The 22,533-nt window shown below is 41.2% G+C and overlaps 1 protein-coding gene and 1 long non-coding RNA gene across 9 annotated transcripts in view; one reads left to right on the top strand and one right to left on the bottom strand.

Annotated features, from left to right (window-relative positions):
- nfixa (nuclear factor I/Xa) overlaps nt 1–17,222 on the bottom strand; it is a 103,762-nt gene extending 86,540 nt beyond the window's left edge. Inside the window, exons 1-2 of one of the 8 annotated variants that reach the window (XM_084555341.1) lie at nt 15,705–17,222; nt 9,172–9,255 (exon numbers count right to left, since the gene is read on the bottom strand). In XM_084555341.1, the coding sequence (XP_084411467.1) occupies nt 9,172–9,255; nt 15,705–15,707 (87 nt within the window). In that variant the 5' untranslated portion in view covers nt 15,708–17,222. Of the gene's footprint in view, nt 1–5,333; nt 5,792–9,171; nt 9,256–15,704 lie in introns of those variants that run through there. The other 7 variants (XM_084555337.1, XM_084555344.1, XM_084555338.1 and 4 more) reach the window with 7 other exon arrangements.
- On the top strand, nt 9,467–19,120 carry LOC311495815. The gene is made up of 3 exons (XR_014699337.1): nt 9,467–9,564; nt 10,623–10,767; nt 18,780–19,120. It is a non-coding gene; the product is annotated as an uncharacterized lncRNA (long non-coding RNA).
- The last annotated feature ends 3,413 nt before the right edge of the window (nt 19,121–22,533 follow it).

The following is a 22,533-nucleotide window of genomic DNA, read 5'->3' as shown; positions in this document are numbered from 1 at the left end:
TCCCAAACCTGAGAAAAAATAACGCTGAATGCGATGCAGTTATTGATCATTCACACTAACTCTGTACACACTTAAATTTTTCCTCCAGCTCGGACCTAAATTACACCACATACTGCTCGTCACAGCAGCACTCTATTTGATTTTATGGTATTTTTCTGCTCTCTTGACAAAACCTAGCTCCTCTACAAGAGATGTTCCCAGTGTGAGCACACTGAAGTGATTTTGTCACGTTTGTCTGTCTGTCTATAACATAAGTGGGCATTAAGTCCGATTTCAGATAACCGTGAGCGCACGTGTGTGTGTGTGCGTGTGTGCCGTATGGCTTGATAAATAAAACTATATCTCAGACCAACATGCAACCGCTATAGGGGCTGCCTGCTTCCACTGGCCACAGATCAACCTAAACCTAATCCACACTAGAAGGCACAGGATGGAGGGGAAGCAGCACATATCGAAATAGAAACACACATATCAGCCACATGAACAAATGCCCATCCATCCAGGGGACAGCCACCTATTACCCTGTTGTGCCAACTGCCTCAGTTAAGCATGATAAATCCATTTTCTATGGGCAGTCAGGAAGAGTGCACAGATAAGGGATAAACAGAAAGCCCCAGTGCTGGATTTAACACACCTCCAAGACAGATTTACATACAGACACACACAGGCAGAATAGGAGTGTCCACAATCTACCGCAGGTTTTGCTTGAAGGCCTTACGGGCTCTTACATTTTTTTGTGAAGTGACAACTAATTATATTCACGCAGGATATTTGTTATATTTCACTCTCTGTGCGTGGTGTGATTCAAATATTTGAACAAATTAACTTAACTGAAGCATTTAAAAGAGTCAACACTGCTCACACAAATCAAGTATATTTTATCTTCGCCTGTGGTCAAAATTTCTTGAGACATGTTGTGCCATTTCTTCCCCGCTTTCCTTCATCCCTGCCTACCAGCTCTCACTCTGGCCTAATCAGTGTAAGGTGGATCTGGTCTGCATCCAGCAGAATAGATGAATAAGTAAAAAGAACACAGGGTACCCCTGGGTTCTGCCTGCAACCCACTGCCTGCCTGCCTGCCTGCCGCTGGCCTTCAGTTGGCAGGCCACTTCTACTACTGCTACCCGTCCACTGTAGCAAACCTTGTCTCCACTGCTTGTGCTGTGCCTACTAACAAGCTCTGTGTGAGCAGGATTAGGAGTGTGCGCGTGTGTGCATGTGTGTGTGTCTGCCGGTGTGGTGCAAAGTGACGCCAGTAAAGGCTGGTATGTTACCAGATCGTGCAGGCCCACCTCGGCTTACACCAGCACCACAGCCGTCACCGTCCGGTCCCAGTGAAACCAGAACCGAGGGCTGACGTTGGCGAGCCATCGGCCCAAAGCGGCGGAAGGAGTAAGAAGCACACACACTTTACTGTATGCATGAGTGCCCACACACACAAAACACAAGCACACACCATGGATGATGGCCTATATCCTGACCTTTAGCGAACTGACTACGGTGAAAACACAAAAACTTTAATAAAACAAAATTTGTCTTAAAACAAGAGGGTTTTATTTAACTTAGTCGATCTTTATGACAATATGCAAACAGCTTGTGTGGATTTATATTGTGGCATATTGTCACACAGGCTGTATGCATTTCCATATACACGGATTCACATGCACTGTTCTGTTGACATAAAAAGCGCTTTTATCTCCAGCCCTAAAGATTGTGACTGCACAATCCCCACATTTTGTCCTGCTGCTATGGCTATATGGCATGGCTACAGTAAATGTATAGATTTCCCTTCACGCTTTCTAGTGCTTTGCCAGTGTGCACGGCAGAGTGAATTTCAAGGCCTTATTTGATCTCCACATCTAAAACCCTTTTAGAAGTGCGTATAATCAGACATGAATCGCTTATGAGCGAGAATCGAGCATGCAAATAACACTTAATTTTTTTTTTTTTTTTTTCTTGAGTGTGAACCATGCGGGCAATAGTTAAACAATTTCCCGCACATTGTTGAACATCACCGAGTTTGCAGCAAAGCTTCAAAAGTTGGCACAGTTTGTGAGACGCCATGTAGCACCGTATTAGCAGCGCATCTCATTTGGATAAGCGCGAGTTAACTGGAGTCTGAAAAGATTGATTTCAAAACGCAGCACATGAAAGTTTTAATTAACATCGCATCCTCGAACTTCAAACACATTAAAACTTTATGCAAATGCACTTCCGTCACAGCCGCGCAGTGAGCAGAAGCCTCCTGGTAACGTTTGGCAACTGCACTTTTGGCTGATCGGGTCCGTCACCTACCAGACCATTCCAGCAAAGCTTTTTATCAGCATTAATAATACATTGTAAATTGTTTTCACCAGTTTTGTATGTTTTCTATGATTTGTGAATTATTTACGCGACCAGCTCCGGGAACACAATCTTAATGGAGCCACTGGAAGGCAAAAGCAGCATGGTTACAAGTCCATTACGCACATCAGGGTCCACCATACGTGCATGTGCGTGGATGTGGACACACAAACAAAGAATGACACACAATGCAGCCTTTTTGCAGCACCAAACCGCAGATCATTAAAGCGATCCTAGCAAATTAAAGACAAACATTCAAGTGAAGTTACAGCAGGATACGTGGTGTGTCTCTCAAGTTAATTTTTGACCGGCGTTATCTTAATTTCCTTTAAATACAAACACGGGCTCTCAAGGAGATACTAGAGAATGCAAACAAATCAGCTCCGTTTGATAGCAGACCCGGAGACGCAGTAACAGCAGCGAGCAGATCAATATGTATCGCGCATATGGGTAGCACGCGTCCATGCGGTGCTCGTGTGAGAGGATCTGCTGCCAATTAATTTTAATTAACGGAAAGAAAGAGGAAACTCGATGCGGACCTCTGCCTCATACGAGCAGGCTTGGAAAATTATCTGTGCTAAATATGCAATAGGGCTGCTGGATTTATTTTACGGGGCAAATCAAATAGACTATTGATTAGAAAATGTCTCTCTCGCTATGTAAAACTCCCAGATGCGAGAAAGGTCAAGCGAAAACGAGAAGAAAGAAAGAAAGAAAGAAAGAGAGAAAGACGGAAGCATTTTAGTAATGATGCTGATGTAGCCTCTGCTTCTTGTTGCAGTAATAAAAAAAAACAAAAAAACAAAAAGAAGAATTAAATAAATATACTTTTTTTTTTGCATTTGGGAAGGAGTCTTTTTTGTTTCTGATAGACAGCCAGAGTTCTGGTCAGAAGGCCTGAAATAACACCGAGGAGGAAGCCTGCATGTTTTCCACGGAGCTCGTCAAAACCAGACGGTTCTGTTTAAGGAAAGGAATGGTTGCAAATAAATTATCTGCTACATCACACAGCTCCAATATGATCGTGTTACATTTAGTAACATTTAGGCTATAAATATTCAAATAAAGCCCATAAAACAGCGTACAAAACTCTGTGAGTCGTAAAAAGAGAGGAAGACGGAAGGCCGTGACCTTATACCTCAGAAAATTTAAAATACAAGCCTGAAGCTGAACAGCTGTGACTTAATAATGCAAAGTGTAGTTTCTCAATAAAAATTAATATGTGCATATTATAACGCACAGGCTGATGCCTACATTACTCAGACTGTATAACCCCTGACCAACGGAAGCTCAGATTAAAAAAAAAAAAAAAAAAAAAAAAAGAACATGCCGGCTGACAAATACGGAATTTCAAGGCTCATTTTCAGCTTGATCTAATATGGTTTTAGTGGTAAAATACTAAAATATATGCATGACTTTTAGCCCGGTGTTTAATGTGACAAACCAAGCGGCAAACGGGAAAAACGGACTTGCAGCGGCCTGAAGCGCTCGGCGTGACTGCAGTTCTCGTCTGTTAACTCTGCAGTGACTGCACCTAATATGTGCGTCTGTGAAGTGCATATTTATTCAACAAACACATCATTAGTAAATATATATGTGACATAAGGGTCGAAAAGCTTGCACTGCAAAGAAAATCAAAAAGGTCATTTATAGTTTGACCTTTGCGTCTTGTGAGCTGTCCTATGATGTGGGTGAATTAACTTAGAAAACAACTTACACAGTAAAAGAATCCATATTCATCTCATGAAGAAAATACATTGATGAAAAAGAAACAAAGAAAAGGCATAAACAACAAGCATATTCTAGCTCGCTGGTGCCTCAAACTTAAGTCTGGTTGTATTTTCACTGAAGAGTACTTACAGTGGATATTTTTCCATAAATGTAATATATGTAAATCTACAGAATCACAGGCATTTATGTGATTGAAAATACAATTCTAGATTTATCATATATAGACGCAGAGGTGCGCACAGGAAACGAGTCTCCAGAGGTCAAATCTGTGTCCTTAATTTTGTATTTAAGTACACACGCCTGAAGTGAACTTTCAACAATTAGATTTTATTCTTTCAAAACGAGTAAAGCTTTGTCCAAAATTCCTATTTACCCGTGGAACCTCTAACTGAATTTGCACCCCTTTGAAATTACGCACATGATATTTTTGACCGGAAGAATCCAGCAAAAGCCATACCCTATGCCATGCTGTCTGTAATCCCAAAACCATACTATGTAAATCTAAAAAGTAGCAGCTCTACTGCTACTTTCGATAATGGTAAAATTCAATTTTGACATTAATTAATCAGCCACCACGCAGCTCAGAGTTTAGACACATGCACACGCCCACAGTCTCCGTATGCTTAAAAATTCATTTTCAAACGAAGCTGCTGGCCCAGAATATAAACCAGGGGCAGTTATGGGCGCGTTCACGTTGACCCTAAAAGGCCCCATCGCAGTACACCGGCTGAAGACGGCGGACCTCCGTAACAACCGTAAGTCAGAAACCAAAAGCGAATCAACTGTACCACCACTCAAGAAGCAGAATTAGAACGGATATGTGGTTTAAGATATCTGTCGAGGAAACCGATTGTTGCTTCAGGGTGTTCGTAATTAGTCGCCAACTGTCGGGACATCCAGCCCCTCTTTTCCTTTCTCCAACCTCCGTTTTATATAAAATAGATTTGGAAGAAGCGCCATTTTCTCTCCAAACCATGCGCAATGAGACGCACAAGAAAGCCCGTTGGAGGAGTGCCATTACAAAAAGGGGGAGAGAGAGCGCGAGAAAGAAGGAGCGAGGGAGAGGGAGGTTAAACTCTAACGGGGGAAAGAGAGCAGAGTTGGGAAAAGGTCCTTAATACGCAACAAATGACAAGCGGGAGCGCGACAGACAACAGCACAACGCTGTAACCACATTGAGTAGAAACAAACCGGGGGAACACGACAGCGGGGGAAAAAGCAACAAAGAGGAGCATTAAAACGGCGATCTTCTTCCATACCTGTGTCAAGCAGTACGGGGAGTACATGTTGGTGTCTAGAGATGAAAATTGGAGCTGTTGATAAAGTTGGATGGAGGTTCGCTGCGGTGCTGCATTGCAAAGCCGCTCTGGCTCAGTCCAGGCTGTAACCCCGCCTCACTCGCAGTGAAAGCTCCGCACTAACTTTAGGGGAAAGTTTTTTTGCTGCTCTCTCTCCCTCCCTTCCTCTTCCACTCTAGCTCTCCCCTTCTCTCTCTCTCTTTCCCACACCGCTTTTCTATCCGATCGACACAAACCTAAGTCTGTATTAGATAGTTATGATTTTAAATTTTTTTAAAAAAAAGAAGAAGAAAATAGTCAGTGCTCTGCCACAACTCCCAGATAGAGATCGCTTGACAGGCTCGTTGTTTTTTTTTTTAGTTTTAATTTAATTTTTTTCTATTTCCGTGGAATATCAGCTGTATTCCTGTGGTTGGACTTAAAGGTTTGCATCTGCTAATAAATCTGCATAATTTTAAATAGTTTTTTATTATTATTATTATTTCTATCTATCTATCTATCTATCTATCTATCTATCTATCTATCTATCTATCGATCTATCTATCTATCTATCCTAATTTTCTCTGTGCATGTTACAAATCGAGAAAAGAAGACCAAACTTAGTCAATGTGTGTCCATCAGTGATAACCCATTAGTGACTTTCTGGTGCTTTAATATTTCAAAGAGATTCTGTCCCACCATCCTGTTTAAGGAGTCTTTTCTGTGCAGACATGTAATATATCTTTGACTAAAGCAAAACTTTCTTTTCTGTAAAATCTTTGCCAGTGAGTGCTCAGTTCCTCAAAATGATTGCTTTTTCTGCTTTCATATTCTTTGCTCTCGGGAGGAATGCAGAAGCAAACCCAAGAGTGGCCAAAATAGAAGCAAAAAAAAAGGTTTAAATTTACAACTCCGATTATTCCTTAAGCCCATCATCTGGGTGGCATCTCAAAGCTTGTGGCCAAGCTGACTAATCCAAGTCTCAAGTTTTCATTTGAAGAAGCCCCGTAAATCGAAAGGACACACTTTCATCAGCAGTCGATAATGCTGAAAAGTGAGCTTAAAATGTGAACCACTGATTTGTATTTAATGCATTTTACAAGGTGTCACAGCTGGATGTGAGGCTCAACTCCATCGGCTCCACTTTTGTTGAGGATGTTCGTTTTGGGTGAGTAGCTCTACATCTGAAAGTTATAACCGGGCTTATAAAATATTTACAATAGAAATAATTCTCCATATTTCTGGGGACCACCGTGAATGGGACTAAATAAGTCCAAAATTAATACAGCAAGTAGTAAATTTGTCTGTATAAGACTGTAATTTATTCAGCTGTGATACCTCTCGGTTTCCCATTCCTCTCCTTTTTAACCAAATCCAAGTTATATTCCAGTGGACTGTATATGCGTATAGAGACAAAAGATACCTGAACTTGTGCAAAGTGGTCTAAGCCAGTCTCATTGTGACTCCTATTGTATGGAAGCGATACACTCTGTTTCTAATCAGGCTTGGCTTTATCCTCGCCCGCTCCCTGCTCCTCAGCCTAATCAAACTCATATATGCAGGCAGAGTGCCTGCAATTATACATAAGCCCCAGCCTTGTGCATGTGAGTGAGAGTGTGCTAGTGAGAGCATTAGTGTGTGTGCCTACGTGTGAATACAATTCCGTCTGTGCATACGTATGTGAGTGTGTATGAGTTGTGTAAAAACGTGTGTAAGTGTGCGTGCACTCATTTGTGTGTGCAAGGGTGCGGTTTCGGGGGTTGAAGTCACCCCAGTGCTTGATTGCCAAGTTTTTAAGGGGGATATGAAGCTGTGCAGCTTTATGAGACCTCAGCCTATGTTGGATACTTACACACTCACACCACAGACACATATGCTTATAATGTAGAGTGTATACACATTTTACGTCACACACATGTAACATATATACAAACGTCTTGTGGTCAAACATACGCTGACACAAACATTCAGTAAACAAATTACAGGGAGAAAAAAAAGAGCAAATATGAAATAAAAGTGAGAGAAAGTAAAGCATTTTGAGGTGTAGCGTTCCTTTCCCAAAGTTGCTCCTCTTTCCAAACCACGCCCCACCACGGCTCAGGCCCAAACCCCAAAGCCTTTGTGTGTTCCCTCACTTTCCCTCTTTCTCATTCTGTCTACCCCTTTTCTCTTTTGCAGTGGTTCCTTTTCGTGCCATTTTCTCCTTTTCTGTCTCATAATCTCTCTTTCCGCTGTCCTCCTCACACACACACTGTCCCTTTTCGTCCGTTTGACTTTAGTGGTTGTCTTTGTCTCTGGCTTCAGTCTGGCATTAGGTGTCCATTTCAGTATTCAGCACAGGCGCTTGGCTGTAACAAACAAACTATAGCAACCACAGTAGTTACAAAACACTGACGCTCAGGTTTTCTCTCCAAACTCTCTACTCTGCCCACAATCAAACAGTCCTGTCTGGGCATAATGTTTGAAAAGCCCCTCAAGCTAACAGGGATCTAGTGGTTTCTGAGACTACGTTTGTCATTCGAAAGCTCATGAGAAAACCATATGGTGTGTCTAAAGTTAGCATGTTGTGGTCTCCCATTGAAACACGGCATTACCCGTATACTTGCTGTTTACCATTGCCTGTGGCTAGGCCATTAAATATTGAAAGTGATGTAGCATACTGATACTGCCATTAGCATGCTAAATGTGTGAGACAGGTGGTTGGGGCTGCCTTTCAGAAGGCAGGAAATATGTGGACGGAAAATGTGTGTAACTGTATCATTCACTGCACTGTATACTGTAAATATTGTTTATGTGTGCTCTTGGAAGGAGCATGTCAGTCAAATGGTTACAGACATATGCAGTCTGAAAGAACTGGCTGAATGGCTGCTATGGCTAACAAACATATCATATACAGCATGGATCCCTGAGACTCTATGGATCTGTTTGCAATCTGAGCAAATGTGCAGAGCAATGTGTTATGCCGGCTGCTTTTTATGTGTTTACTGTGCAAAATAGCTGCTCAGACTGCTTTGGATTATTGTATTGTTTGTAGTCAGCAGGAAAAAATGTATAGATTTATTTTGCTAGTCTGCTGTCGTCATCCCTTAATTTAAGAGGAAAATGCAACACGTCAGACTGCAGCACAGAGGCCAAAGGAGTCTAGCAGTTCGATTCAAAACGCAAAATTTTACTAGCATATGAAAATGAGTGCATGCAGTATGTGTCACACAGAAAGTGTCCTGCAATAACATCTTCGTTTTGTAATGTCTAGCATTTTACTTTATTTGAACTGGCTTCTAACGCTTGTCCCCTGCTGAAGAAAATGCGTGCAGACTCTGCAACAAAGCCAAACTTCTGCCGAGCATAAATAATACCTTGTAAAAATACATGTCATGGAAAAGTTGACATTTTTAGGAAATTTAGTGTTTTTGGTTTTTGCAGGGCACCTCAGCCACATGTCAGCACAGTCAACGGTGGATTTCAGGACATCCAGAATGACATGTGGGAAATTTTACAGGAAATGGATATATGAGCAAGCTAACGGCAGAATGTCAACACAAAATGTGGATGTATTTCCTGAAAGCATTAACCCCAGAGGTTATGTTATTCAAAGTCATAAGAATGAGTAGAATATGGGGCTTTACATATACAGTCTGCATTTAGAGGCCGGGCCCTTTATGATTATTGTGCACTAATGAGTCGTTTGTCCTCTGAAAAGGAAGATAATTTTAAATGGACTTGGCTTGTTTGTGTGTCCAGGAAATAAAAAAATCAAACAGTGCAATCACAGAGGACAGCTGAAGTGTGTGTGTGTCCGTGTGTGTAAGAGTGTGTATACCCTATATGTATCAGACACGAGGAAACATTCAGGCATCCCTGGGCCTCTAGTAGGATCGTCGTTCACCAGGTAGGTGTCAGTAGCCTGAAAAACAGAGAAATAATTAGTAAACTAAAATGTAATAAGTTTAATTGCATGATGATTTTACCACATCATTAGAAACTGTTTTGTTTTTGACACAAACGTAGCAGTAAATTTTGGAACCAGTGCATTTATTAAAATTAAAATGAATTCAAATGGACTTTATTTATTTTGTGATGAAACACAAATTTGATTCCTTCCTCTTTTAAAATATACCTGCACTGGCTGAAACAGTCTTCTAACCCCTGCTGGTTTCATTTCTCCACAGACGCTCTGCAGCTCTTTCACTGTAAATCACCGGTCACATTTTCTGTAAGTACCAGTATTCATGCAAGTGTATGCACGTGTGTGTGTGTGTGTGTAGGTGTGCATTCAAGGAGCTTCATCTGTATTCTAAGTCAAGCAGGCAGGCGGGCAGGCAGGGTTCTGGCAGGGCCCGGAGCTGTGAAATAGGCTCTCCTTGCAGCTCTGCTGTTGATTGGATCAACCTATCCCACTCTACTTAGCCGAAGGGAGCCCAAATCCCACAGCCGCTGTGCCGTTCTGTGAAATCCTATTTCATTTCACAACTTTAACGGATAAAAAAGCATGCACACACGCTTGTGCCAGCCCAAGACCCTATGCCACATTTATTTAGTGAACAAGAGCATAGAGAAAACTGTGTATCTGGTTGTGTGGAAATGTTTAAATCCACACACATATAGTCTAACCCTCTTGAAAATATAATTACCCATATATACATTTTTTTCCACACACGTGCTCTGCGCCTCGCATACAAACATACAGCAACACACACAAGAATACGCACACACCAGCGCACACGTGCATGCCACTTATGCAGACACACAGACACAAACCCCATAATAAGAGCCAGACGTTGGCAGACCACACAGCCCTGAGTTGTGGTGAAAACAAAGGCTATTCATATCCTTCGCAATGAGAGGTCTGTACAGCTAACTTTCTCCCTCTCTCCCCTGTCTCTCCCCTCAGCTTTTTATTACAGATAATCTGCACTCGCAAACCTTCCATTTTTCTGCAATTGTGCGATTTCTAATCAACTTTATTAGTCCATAAACATGTTTTTTTTCTTTTTTTTTTTTTTAAAGTCTCCTTTTATTGCTGAGGCCCTCAACTCCTTGAGGGGGCAACACAGCGCCTATTGTTGAGTCTCAATATGATGATGAAGCCAGGAGCTGAGTGAGAGAGGTCCGCTGATAAGACAGCAAAGCATTGTGGGAATGAGATAGTCGAGTTCCTCTGATGCACACATACATGCTAATACACACACGCTTGCACACACGAGACAAAACGCAAGCATTCAAAGTCTGCCAGGCCACATGTGCATGATAATGAAACAACGCATCTGATAGGCTGGCTGTCGGAATAATGGCCTGGATCCACGGCACCTGTGCGGGGCTCCACACCAGCGTGAGCCTACAGACTACCAGCAATCAGACCACAATGCATCAGGTGTGCTGGAGAGGCTGTGATTGGCTGTCCCCGGCCAGAAACAAGGTCAGGTGCACTAGCGAGCTTTTCCTGATTGGTTGACCCAAACCCAAAACGCTGCGGATAGGAAAGGGCCATTTTTATTGGCTGCCATTGCCACATTTCACTGGTGAATGGGTGTCTGGGCGGATGGCATTGGGACGACTGGGAGTGTGCGAGGAAACACACTGATTACTTGAGCAAATCTTTGCACATACATAGCTCCTCACATTCACAGAATCTCAGCATAGTCCATCCATTTGACTTGACTTCGGGAGAAACAATAAACCCCCCTCCCCCACACAAAAATACCACACTCAAACAATGGATCATTTGCTCTCATTTCATATTAACTAACAAACAAAGAGGAGTTTAACTGCCCTCTTTATGTTGTCAGCCAAAGAAACAGGTGCTGATGAACCTCAATCCCATTGTGCAACACTGAAAAACATGAAGCTAATGAATAGGCTAAGCTCTGTACCTGCCACTGGGGAGGCCAGAACATACTGACTCCCTTTGTAGTAAACCCCTCAAAAAACTCCAGGCCCCCAAACACTCTCTCCTGCAGCAGTGTATGAATTATATATTGTACTATATATATAGAGCATATGCCCAGCCCATATGGCCAGCCCTGAGCGAAAAAATCTCAAAGCCCTCCTTAATTAACATTTTAGAGGGAAGATTCGGAGGCGGGAGATTGAGTCAGTGACCTATTTGGAGTCCATCATCGCCCAATGCAAATGTGTTAATTGAGACAGATTTTTCTACTTCACAAATATGTGGAGTAGGGGATACAGTGGAGGATTTTTTTTGTGTGTGTGAGCCATCTGATCTAAGGTAGCAGTATAGGGTCTGTTTTAAACTGCCTTTCCTGATGCCTCCACTGACAAAAGGGGACACTTCTCCTTGCATTCTCCCTCTCTATCTCAGTCTTCCCTTGGCTCGCTCTCTATCTGTCTCTTTCTCTCTCTGGGTATATGTGTTGACGACCATATGGCCAAATTCTTTGGAGGTGAGATCTCTGAAACCTGCTCACACACTTCTGCGTACACTCACACGTGTACTTACACACACACACACACACCTCCACGGCGCTTTGTGTATGAAAGGCCCTGATGGTGGAATTTTGTTCTCAGATGGCTCCATTTTAAAGCGCATGAATGGCAACATATCAATGATCCTTCTCGCCGTCTTTCTGTCTTTCCGTATCTCACATTAGCAGTTACACATACGCACACAAACTAATTCACCAGCTACATGCAAAAACTTACACTGATCACACACCTGGTGCAATCATTTACTGTTTTCCAGAGAGGATTTATTTTGGCTGCCTCACAACTAAAGCACTGTCAGTCAATCTTTAAAAAAACGGAATTATTATCACCACCATTGTGTCTTATTTATCATCATGATTTGATGGCTGAAAATAACACTACCAAGTTTAATGCACAGGATGAAAATGGGGGGATTGGGGAGGGGAAAAGAGACAGTCCAGCCAACCCGCGTGTGATGGCAACCACTTCAAAGACGGCAGGCCGCACCGGCGATCTGTTCCACGAGTATATGAAAGGCAGAAATGGCCGCCGTGTGAGTGCCTGCCAAAGCTACCTCAGGGAGAAATATTGGAAAAATACAGTTTTTCACGCAGCCATCTCGGGAGGGTCGGGGGGGAATGAGAAAACAGGGATACTAAGAAAGAAGAGGAGAAAGTGAGGGGCTACATTTAAAAGAAAATGAAAAGAGGGATGGCTCAGCAGAGTGGGGCTAATTATTTCACTCCACTTGTGGGTCCTGATGGTTTGGTTGGGTCAGAAGTACAGCCAAGATGCAGGGCTGAAGATTGCGTTTGGCTTAATTGCACAGTTTTTGTTTTACACAATAGTAAATGGTGGGATTCGGGATAAGGCATGAGGCACATGGTGTGAACAGTGAGCGTGTTAAGGAGGCTGAACTGCAGGAGGCAGAGGTACAAAAGATTTTTCTGATGACTTAAGCAAAAAACATTTCACTTATGCGGAACTTTGTGTGGTTCGAAACAAAGGTGAGGCAAGGTGAAACTTCTGAATGCCTGGTTAATAGATGTGAAACTATTCCAGGCCCAACAACAGCTGTCCCAGCTTCATGTACATAAAATAAACTCTATCCTTTCACCAAAACTGTTACGGTGAAACAAGTTTGAACGGTGCGCACGTTGAGACACACCCCAAGACCCACTAGGCCTGGCACCTTGCCTGTCAACTACTGATCTTGCTAGACAGGATAGGCTATGGACTACGGCCTCTAGATAATGCCATTAGAATTGTAATAGTTCTTACAACAATTCACTGCCACACTGCTTGCACCATGTGCGTCCTCCGTACATTTGGTAACCCAAACCCACTGGCAATCCTTTTCCTACATGGATCATCATTCAAGCTTAAATTAAAGGCCAGACCACACTCAGTTAAGGTCTTGCTGCACTGAGTATGTGCATTTAACAATGAGGTTTGGGCTGGTACAATCAGCCCTTTGTGTCACACAAGGACTGATCCATGGGGAGATTTTCTTGTGGTTATGGTCCTAATACGACAGAGTTTACCGCAAAGACCAGGAAGCATAGAGTTACATTACAAAACACACACAGTATGACTCAATAAGACACTGCGCTGAGCTCATTTCAAATGTCTCACCCACTTCCAACTGCACAGAAATGATACTCCGAAAATGTATTTAATAATATGGTATGGTTCACACCCACCTGGCAGCTTGGCACCAATGACTTTCTTGACTTTTATTTGACTGACAGGATTTGTGGTTGGCAGGTTTTCTGTGCAACAACCGCAGTGCAACCAACTGTGAAATTATAGGCCCACAATCAAAACAAAATGAGGATCGTAATATCACTGCCAATTATGAACCACTGTCTAATGGTTCGCTTGCTTAAAGAAATATAGACAGATAATTGGACAGTTGACATCTTAAAATCAACATCTGGCTTGGAATCTGACATTCTGGCCCACTTGAAGCCTGTCTGTATTGTTGTGCAGGTATGACTAGGTGTTGCAGCAGCTGGAGCCAACAAACATTTTTGGATGGTGAGCCCACAAAGTTGTACAACACACATATATTAAAAAAAAAACAAAAAAAACAATGTGAAAATATGTATTCCCGTCCTACTGATGTGACAGAACAGGCTGACAATGAGCCTTTCATGTCGACAAAAAATCTAGTTGATCCTGTAAAGTTGCTTGCTGATGTTAAACTGAATGAACACGGCTGCAGATTGTGTTTGTTAATGAATTCTCCACAGAGCAATCAAAAAAATATATAATGCATGCAATCTACATAATGGTTGAAGCAAGCTAAAACAGCATGCTACAAGATAAAAAAAAATAAAATAAAGTTATGTAAACAATTGTGTAATGTGTCTTTTCTGTTGCTGCGAAATTACCTGGTAATGTTCAGTCTACATAAAGCAATACATTATGTTTATAGGGACAAACTTGTGTTATACATTGACATCAAACCTGACGAAGTAACTGAGCAATACTGGGAGACTTATAAATGCTGAATTTGTTTCTGACTACTGGTATTTCTTTGTGATATTACAAAAGCTGCCCAACATCACCCTAAAAATACTTGACAGATTTAATGATCCCAATGTGAAAGCTGTATGTGTCAAACTAAACACAACCAGATTATTGCATATTCTGCTTGATTTTCTTGGAGGGTGATAATGAAATATGAATGATAATGAACGCCACGTTTTATTAGCTCATTTTAATGCAGCAGCTTTCATTTAAACGATGACAGAGATGAATTAAGGCTGTTGCTTCTTCCCTACATAGAGAAGCAGCTGTGGCTGTAATAACGTCGATTTGTTCTTTTGTAGTAATAATGCAAATACTTTAATAGTATAATATAATATTTATCTGTTCAACCGCTGCAGGATTTAAAGGGCTCACCATCATCCTATTTTCAGATCAATATTAAAGGCTACGGAGATCCTCTAATTCATGCTACCCTCTCCATAAGCACTCTTACTGCTTTTTTCTGGGGGCACAAAGACGGTCTGTGTGTCACCTCACCTCCCCACCCCCTTGTAATCGCTAAAAAGTGTCATCAGCTACGCAAATGAAGTGCCCATTGATAAAAACAGCAGCCGCCTCCGATAGGAAAAGACAAGGTGCACGACGGTGCAGGATGCAGTCTTGCGTCAAGCGGATTTTTTTTTATTTTTTATTATTATTATTTTTAAGAACTTAATAGAAACCATCATAATAAATATATGTTATGCTGTCTGTGCATGCTGGATTATTATTATTATTATTAAATCTGCTAAATCTGTGGTCACGTTTGTGTTTTATTCTGTTTGATCTGAGAAGCGCAGGAGAGATCAGCCTTCACCTTGTCTAACAGTCCACTCAGACGCTTCAGTTTGTACAGTTAACGCACTGATTTAAATTCGGATAATATATATATATATTTTAATGTGGCAGATAAATAATTATTAGATCTACGTTTTTCACAAAAAAAAATAAAAATAAGGGAACGTAAAAGAGATTTTTTTTTTTCTTCTGGAGCTAAAATGTTTGGGTGCATGTAATATTTAATATCTGACAATCAGCACCGACTCTTCAATGTTTTTCTGAAATTTGCTGAACCTTTGTGAGCAGTGCAATTATCAGAATTGGCAGTCAAACATGGTTGTTTACATTAACTTAACTCATGCATAGTCTCTCTCTCTCTCTGCCTCTCCCTCTCTACACACACACATGCACACACACGCGCGCGCGCACAGGTGTATCATCCATGGCTTCACACTCCAGAGCCAAATCTATCTCCCCAAAAGTTGTGGTCTTTTAAATTCCAGACTAACTGCAGGGATGCAGTTAAACAACATCTCTGTGTTGTTTATTTTCAGTCCTATAGACCTTACCCTATAGAGCCAACAGAGGAGAACTATTGAGTTACACAGCACGTACCATTATAGCGTGGGGAGATCTGCCAACCCTCTCAATGCCCCATTTTCCTTTAAAAGTTCAGCTTCCAAAAAAAGTGAGAGAGGGAGTGAGAGCTGAGGGAGGAAGACTGGGTCTCTTCGCTGTTGCCGGAAGCAAAAAAAAGACCTTTAAACAAGTCGGCCTTAGGCCCAGATAGAAAAAAACACGCTCTTTCAAAAGTGGGTCCACTCTGCAAGAGGTTGGAGGAAAGAGGACAGCAGCTCCGAGCACTCCGTCTACCGCTGTTTGGCGTCAGATGCACCCATGTCTAGCAGAAAGAAGTCAAGGAGATGTATGCGGCAAAGTCCCGAGGTGCGTCCTTTAGCGGCCAAACTTGTCCAGCAGATAGGGAGACGCTGAAAAGCTCCCCGAAATAATATGAATAACACTGTAAATTGAATGGACGGGAGAGGTGATGCAAAGTAAGTTTTGTTTATATTATTTTTCCGTGTGCAGCCTTTGCAGTCGAACAGCGTCTGTGTCCAAAACGTGTCCAAAAGCAGCTGTCTCCTACGCCGCGCGTCCGATCTGTTTTACTCTCGTATCGCGCTCTCTCTCTCTCCTCTCTCTTGTTCCAAACGCACACAAACACACACGCGAGCGCACACACGGCGTTACACACAAATGGGGGGACACCCCTGGTCCCTCGCTGCCTCCTCCTCAAAGCTGACGAGATGAAAGAGCAGCTCGCGTTTTGCGCTTTCCAATCGCTACGGCGTCGCTGATAGCAGAATGCCTGTACAGCGACACGTCGTCGTCGCGGGCTTCAGCTCCGGATCCCTCGGTGCGTAAAATGGAAGCTCTCCGCGCGCTCCGTGCAGCGATAGATTGGTCACACTTCCCTCCCCAAAATATCAGCCACTAAATAGCTCACCTCACCAGCATGCGCCCTGTTTACGCACACATACACACAAAATAATAGACGGGGAATTAGGGCAGTTGTTTACAGTGACGGTGGGGGCCGGTGCTTCAGGCGGCAGCTTCGAACTGGTGAATAATTGGGTGAATTATTAATAAAGCGAGCGGTGCGCAGTCTGTGGCGGAGAATGACGAGCGGCCAGGGGAGCAGCTGGGGCTTTAGGAGCATTAGGACGACAAGGGGCTAAATCACGGACTGCAGGGATTAGAGTTGCACTGGCTCCTACCTACCTACCGCCTACATGCACTGAAGGTTTCAGAGTGGCACCGTGGGCACGGCCGGCCACGAGCCGAGCTGCCCACAGTTTTGATGTCCGTGGTTTGTAAGGGGACAACCTGGAGCAAAGATCAAGCAACAAATATGGTCATTTTAGGGAAAATGTGGCCACTCTGAACAAGTCAAGTCTTTGAAATGGATGTCATTCACTAAAAACGCTATCAGTCTTTAAATCAAGACAAAGAGGAACATTTTACTTTTCTCTTTTTGCTGGTGTGCCACGCGTTTTGGTAGAATTATGACCCATACTTGATGCTAAATGTGTCCTCTTAATAGTCGTTATTCATACTGATTGCATTTACATTCAAATAGTGGATTTAAGCTTCAAGGTTTCACTGCAGCACAGACCTGTTACACAAGGAAACATCAACATTAGATGTGAATGAAATACTAAAGGCTTTTGTCAAAAGTAGAACTATATTTTTTGTGAGTCCTCGTTGCTTTGGGAGACTTAAAGAACCACGAGAAAGAGTGAAACACATGTGGACCCGCTCTCTGATTGTTAAGAGACAGGGCCAAAGGGAGGTTAAAGTCAAAGTCGTCCAAAGAAAGAAAGAGAGTGCACGAAACCCTTTTCATATAAATGAAACACCATGGTACCTCAAAAGGGTACGCATGCACAGAAGAAATGCAAGCCTCTCAAGAAAGAAAAAGAAAAAGAAAAACCACCCAGAAAATCATAAAACAACATTTTAATCAAGCATTGGAATAAGAAATAAACCCCAACTGAAAATCCTCCTGCAGCTGATAACCTAGAGGCTCGTCATATCTATAACATCCATTTGTTTCGAGTTTCATGTTTTGTTAAAACAACCATAAAAAGTTGATTGCAATAAAAAAAAAGCCACGGCTGTAGTCTAAGGTGTATTTGGCATCAGACGTGTAATCAGGACTGAAGTGACTTCAGCGTGTAACAAAAAAAAAAAAAAAAGAAGAAGAAGAAGCTTGTTTTTCAGTTGTTCCTGTGTCGTTATCCTTCTATATAATAATCAGACGTCTAATGACATTCCTCCAACATGACGGTTCATCAATAATTAAACGCTGACCTCCCCACACATTTGGCCACATCAATTAATCATCTCCAACCCAAGTTGTTTTTGTTTCAACCTAATTTGGGTGATTCAGTTTAACGTGAAATCGCGTCTGTGCTGCGGTCACATGTGGGGTTGTTTTGGGGGTTTTAATGGATTTATTATTATGATGCTGTTGTTGTTTTTTCAGTTTATAAAAGCAGGCCTCTTTGGCTCATTTGCAGGGACATTTGTTGTTTTTGCGACTGTCACACTTTTGAAGTTTAAGTCAAGAAAGTCTTCAAAACCAAATGATGATTCAAGTAAAACATTTTGCAGCGTGTCACCTGTTCGTTAATATTTTTTTTTTTCATAATATTGTCAACATGAACTTTTTTCTTTAATTTGAAAAAAATGCATGTTTCCAACATTAGATTAAAATGATTTTGTTGTATTTTTTTTTTCTGTTGTGAATCAGTGAATGATTATTATTGTTTTTTCAAGCTCTTGTCATCGTTTCATGAAAGACAGTGCTTATTGCTGCACTGATAGCAATGCTGGCAAGTTGAGCAATCGGTTATAATAATGATGAAATGATTGCAATGAGTTGGTGAAGGACTCAAAACTATAAATAAATTATTATTAAATACACGAATTTTTATGTAATAATAAAAATAATTAAAATACTGAGAGAAAAAAAGTTTATATTAATACTGAATTTGATTTATTGATTTTATCATCATAGTTATCTGTCCGTGGCGGTGGTATAATTTTCTCAATTTATATTAAGACTTTCCTGAATGATTTTTTTCCTGTTTTTGTGTGAATATTAATTCTGGCGTGTTTTTGCAGATGCTGATGTCTCGGAAGCTCCCACATGCCCGGCGGCCTGTTTGGAGAATGACCAGTTGATTGGAGAAACACAAAAATGTGCCTATAAAGCAAAGAAAAATACCACAACACGTTTTATTTATTTATTTCTCAACATTTAATCGACGTTCAAGAATCAGTTTGCACAGTGTGAAATCGTTGTGCGTTCAGTTCAATCGAATATGGAATTCAGAAGGCCAGGATAAGCTTCCACAGGTCTTAGTGGGGGGAAATCGATCAAATCTAGCAAAAGTGTTTTTGAAACGAAAAGATCTGAACAGATTTGTTTTAGACATGCACAGCGAGCAGTGGAATTGAAAATGTATAATTTAGTAGCACACTAAAAAGAGATTTAGTTATTTATTTAACAAATGCCCAATCATCAAAGGTAAATTATTTAAATAAGAACACAAAAACACCTCAAATCAGAACATTAAAACTGCAGGAAAACGAATCTTTATACCACAAACGATCTGAGTACGCGGGACAAGTCCATTCGTTTAGACAATTCACGCAACTCTGTAGAATTTATTTACTCAATCTATTTTCGAAATTTCGAAGAAAAAAACATTTAATTAGAGCATCTGGCATATGGAAATGTAACACACAATAAAAACGTGACAATTAAATGAAATAAAATACGTGTACTAATCAAAACCTATAAAAGTTGTAAAATGAAGTTTAATAGCTGCTCGTTAAAAATCTTCCCACACCACCATTAACACTTTTGAAGGAGGCTTTCTTCTTTTTGTCTATTAATGTGGCTTAAATAATAATTTATACTCCCTCCTCCTGATGCTGATGCACCATATGTTTATGGCAGTTTGACCCCGTTTCAACAATTCCCATGTTTTTCTTACAATCCTGCTGCTAAGCAGGAGGTCTGTTGGTTTTAAACAATCCAATATTTAACATTAAAACTGTCTACATTTAAAGGATATAGGGCACACAAAAACAAGATTATTATGCAAATAAATCCAAATAAAGAAGTAGCTAAAGTTAATTTTTTTTTATGTTTATTGGAAAAAAAGATAAAAATGATAACATCAGAAAGTTGAAAATGCACCAAAAGTTACAAACAAACCGAGGGACATATGTTGGCATGCAGTGATCCTAATCATGTAAGGCAACTTGTTGTGAGGGTCAATTAGGCTGAGCTTTGGGTTAATGAAAGCACTGAGCAGCGTGTCTCACCACAGCCCCCTAAACCAGCCATTACTGCAGACCACAATGGCTCTGATACCACGCTGTTTTAAGAGCCAGCATTATGTGGGCAATAAGTTCCCTAAACCTCAGTGTGAGAAAAGAAGGGCACATTGTGGGATCAGGCAGGCAAAGTTAAGACAACACAGAAGGACTTCTTCTAAGTCTGAAATGCTTTGTCTGCAAACCTTGAAATGAATCGGGGGAATTGTCTTCACTCCAAACTACAAGTTTCAGATCCCACACTGGAATATAACTGACTCTCGTGCTGGAGCTAATTATCAGAGACAAAGTGATGAAGAGTAGATTGCAATGAGATTCACTTATCAGAATGTTTATAAAATTAGAGGCACAAAATCTAAAATGAACTTCATTAACAGGTACATATTGATTTTATTTTATGAAATACATTATTAAATGCCGTAGAAAGGTGTAACAGCATGAAGAAATATATTAGATAAACTACAGAGACACAATTTGTTGAATTTAGAACTCAGTGCAGCTGTTATGTGCCTGTTTGTGAGGTATTTGTCTAAAGAGATTATTTATTATAAAGAGGGATGAATAGTGAACTGAATCGGTAGCTCAGGGTGAACAGAGGCCAATATGACTAACAAAAGAACTGATCTCGTCAGAAGCACTTAATGGCAAACAAACCTAAACACAGTCACCAAACCTGAACCTGGAAAAAGAGAGAATAAACAGTGCAAGTAAAAACAGCAGCTCAGCCCTAAGCCTACGGTGATTATTCTACTTACAAATGTAAGTACTACCTAAAAATGACGTCAAGAGTACTGAAGCAGAAAGAAAAGGAAACACCAGCTGCAAAGGTGATGATTAGATAGATGGGAGAAATGTAAGAGAAAGATACATTTTAGATGTATTGATAATAGTTCCAGTTTACAAAACAAGTGCACTGCTATAAGATACAAGAGACATGACAAATAAAAACCAAAGACCTCAGTGCTGCTGCTTCACGCTGACTCTCCACTGTGACATTACATCTACTCCCAGCCTACTATCACTGCCCTCTGCTGCAGTGAAGCTAAGGAAAAAATCAAACACCCACTCATACAAAATACTCTCTATATGCAAAGACCATACATCAAACTTGGAAGAAGTAATATTTTTCCTTTCTACAATCTTCATCCTGCTGAAAGAAATGGCCAGCATTCTGCATTTCCATGCGAAAAGTTCAATAAGAGGTGGAAAGGAGAGGAAAAAAACAAGGCTCTTTTTGTCTGCGGCAGGCCGAGGTTTTATCCCTGCACTGCAGAGCGTTGTCTAGCATTACAAATCTCGGCTCCGGCCTGGATGGACACGGGAGGGCTCTCTGCTGGCGCTGCTCTGGCTGTCTGCATCCTTCACTCTCTGCCATGCAAATAAACCCGAATGAGAGAGCAGCTGAGGAGAAAGAGCGAGTGGAGATTGAGGGTTGTTGAAGGGAGAAAAAAAATAGACGGAAGGAAGGGAAATCGGGAAAGAGGAAAGCTGGAAAGAGGAAGCAAAGAAATGTATGTGACAAAGTAAGGAAGGAAGGGAGGAAATAGTTAGCTTCAAGGAGTTGCATAGGGACCAAAAGAAAAGAGTAAGTCTGTGTGTGCTTGGGTGCACCGCTGAGAGAAAAAGAACGGGTACTAAACCGGCCATTGGAGGGGTGAGGAATGCCCGGCCCTGGCACAGCAGAATGGGACGGAGGGTGGAGTATGTTCACATTGCTGCTGCCAGCTGAGCACATTCCCACTACAGAGTCATGGAGACTTTTTAACCTACAGATTTTGAAGTGCCAGTTTCCCTGAGGAGAGTTTTCCCACTGATATACTTCACTGAACGCTGAAGCATTGAACGCTTCAAAAAATAACCAACTGAAATTATCTGCAAAAGCAGACATTAACAAAATATTTTCTTTTATTTAAGAAATAGTTTCTTTTTAGAAATTATTTTGGGCAAATTTCTTTTTACATTACAGTTGTACAGAAAAGACAGATAATATATTTGGCAATAGGTTGATGTGCCACAGTGGCCCACATGTGGGACTTCACTCAGAGATATTGTGATTATGCTGTGTGACCTAAAGCACCACTAGGCCACATTAAGTCTCACACACACACACACACGCCGACACACTCACACACACACACACACACGCTCGTCTCCTTGTCTGCATGGCATTCTGACTCATTTCAAAACTTTATTTGTGGGGGATACTTGAGCAACAAACAGTTAATTCTCGCCGATAAAAATGAACCAGAATGCAAACTATGCTCAAAAAAGAGAGTTAAAAATAAGACAATAATATCCAACCTCTCAAAAGGAACCAAATGCTAAAAAGTGCGCTTTTGTGAGTCTACATTGGAATGCCTTTTGAGGATGTGTTGATCTCTGACAAGTTTCAGTTTTTCTTTTTTAAATTCCTCTAGTTTAACAGTACCGGGTGCAAATAATTCTAAAAGTAGTCAAGTATATTTACTCAAATACAGTCATTGAGACAAATTTTGACATATTATACTTTATAATATAGTAATTTATTGGA

Source organism: Chelon labrosus (genome assembly GCF_963514085.1).
Source record: "Chelon labrosus genome assembly, chromosome: 2".
Classification (NCBI taxonomy): Eukaryota; Metazoa; Chordata; class Actinopteri; order Mugiliformes; family Mugilidae; genus Chelon; species Chelon labrosus.
Note: the sequence above shows the minus strand (reverse complement) of the source record. Positions and strands in the feature narration are given on the sequence as shown.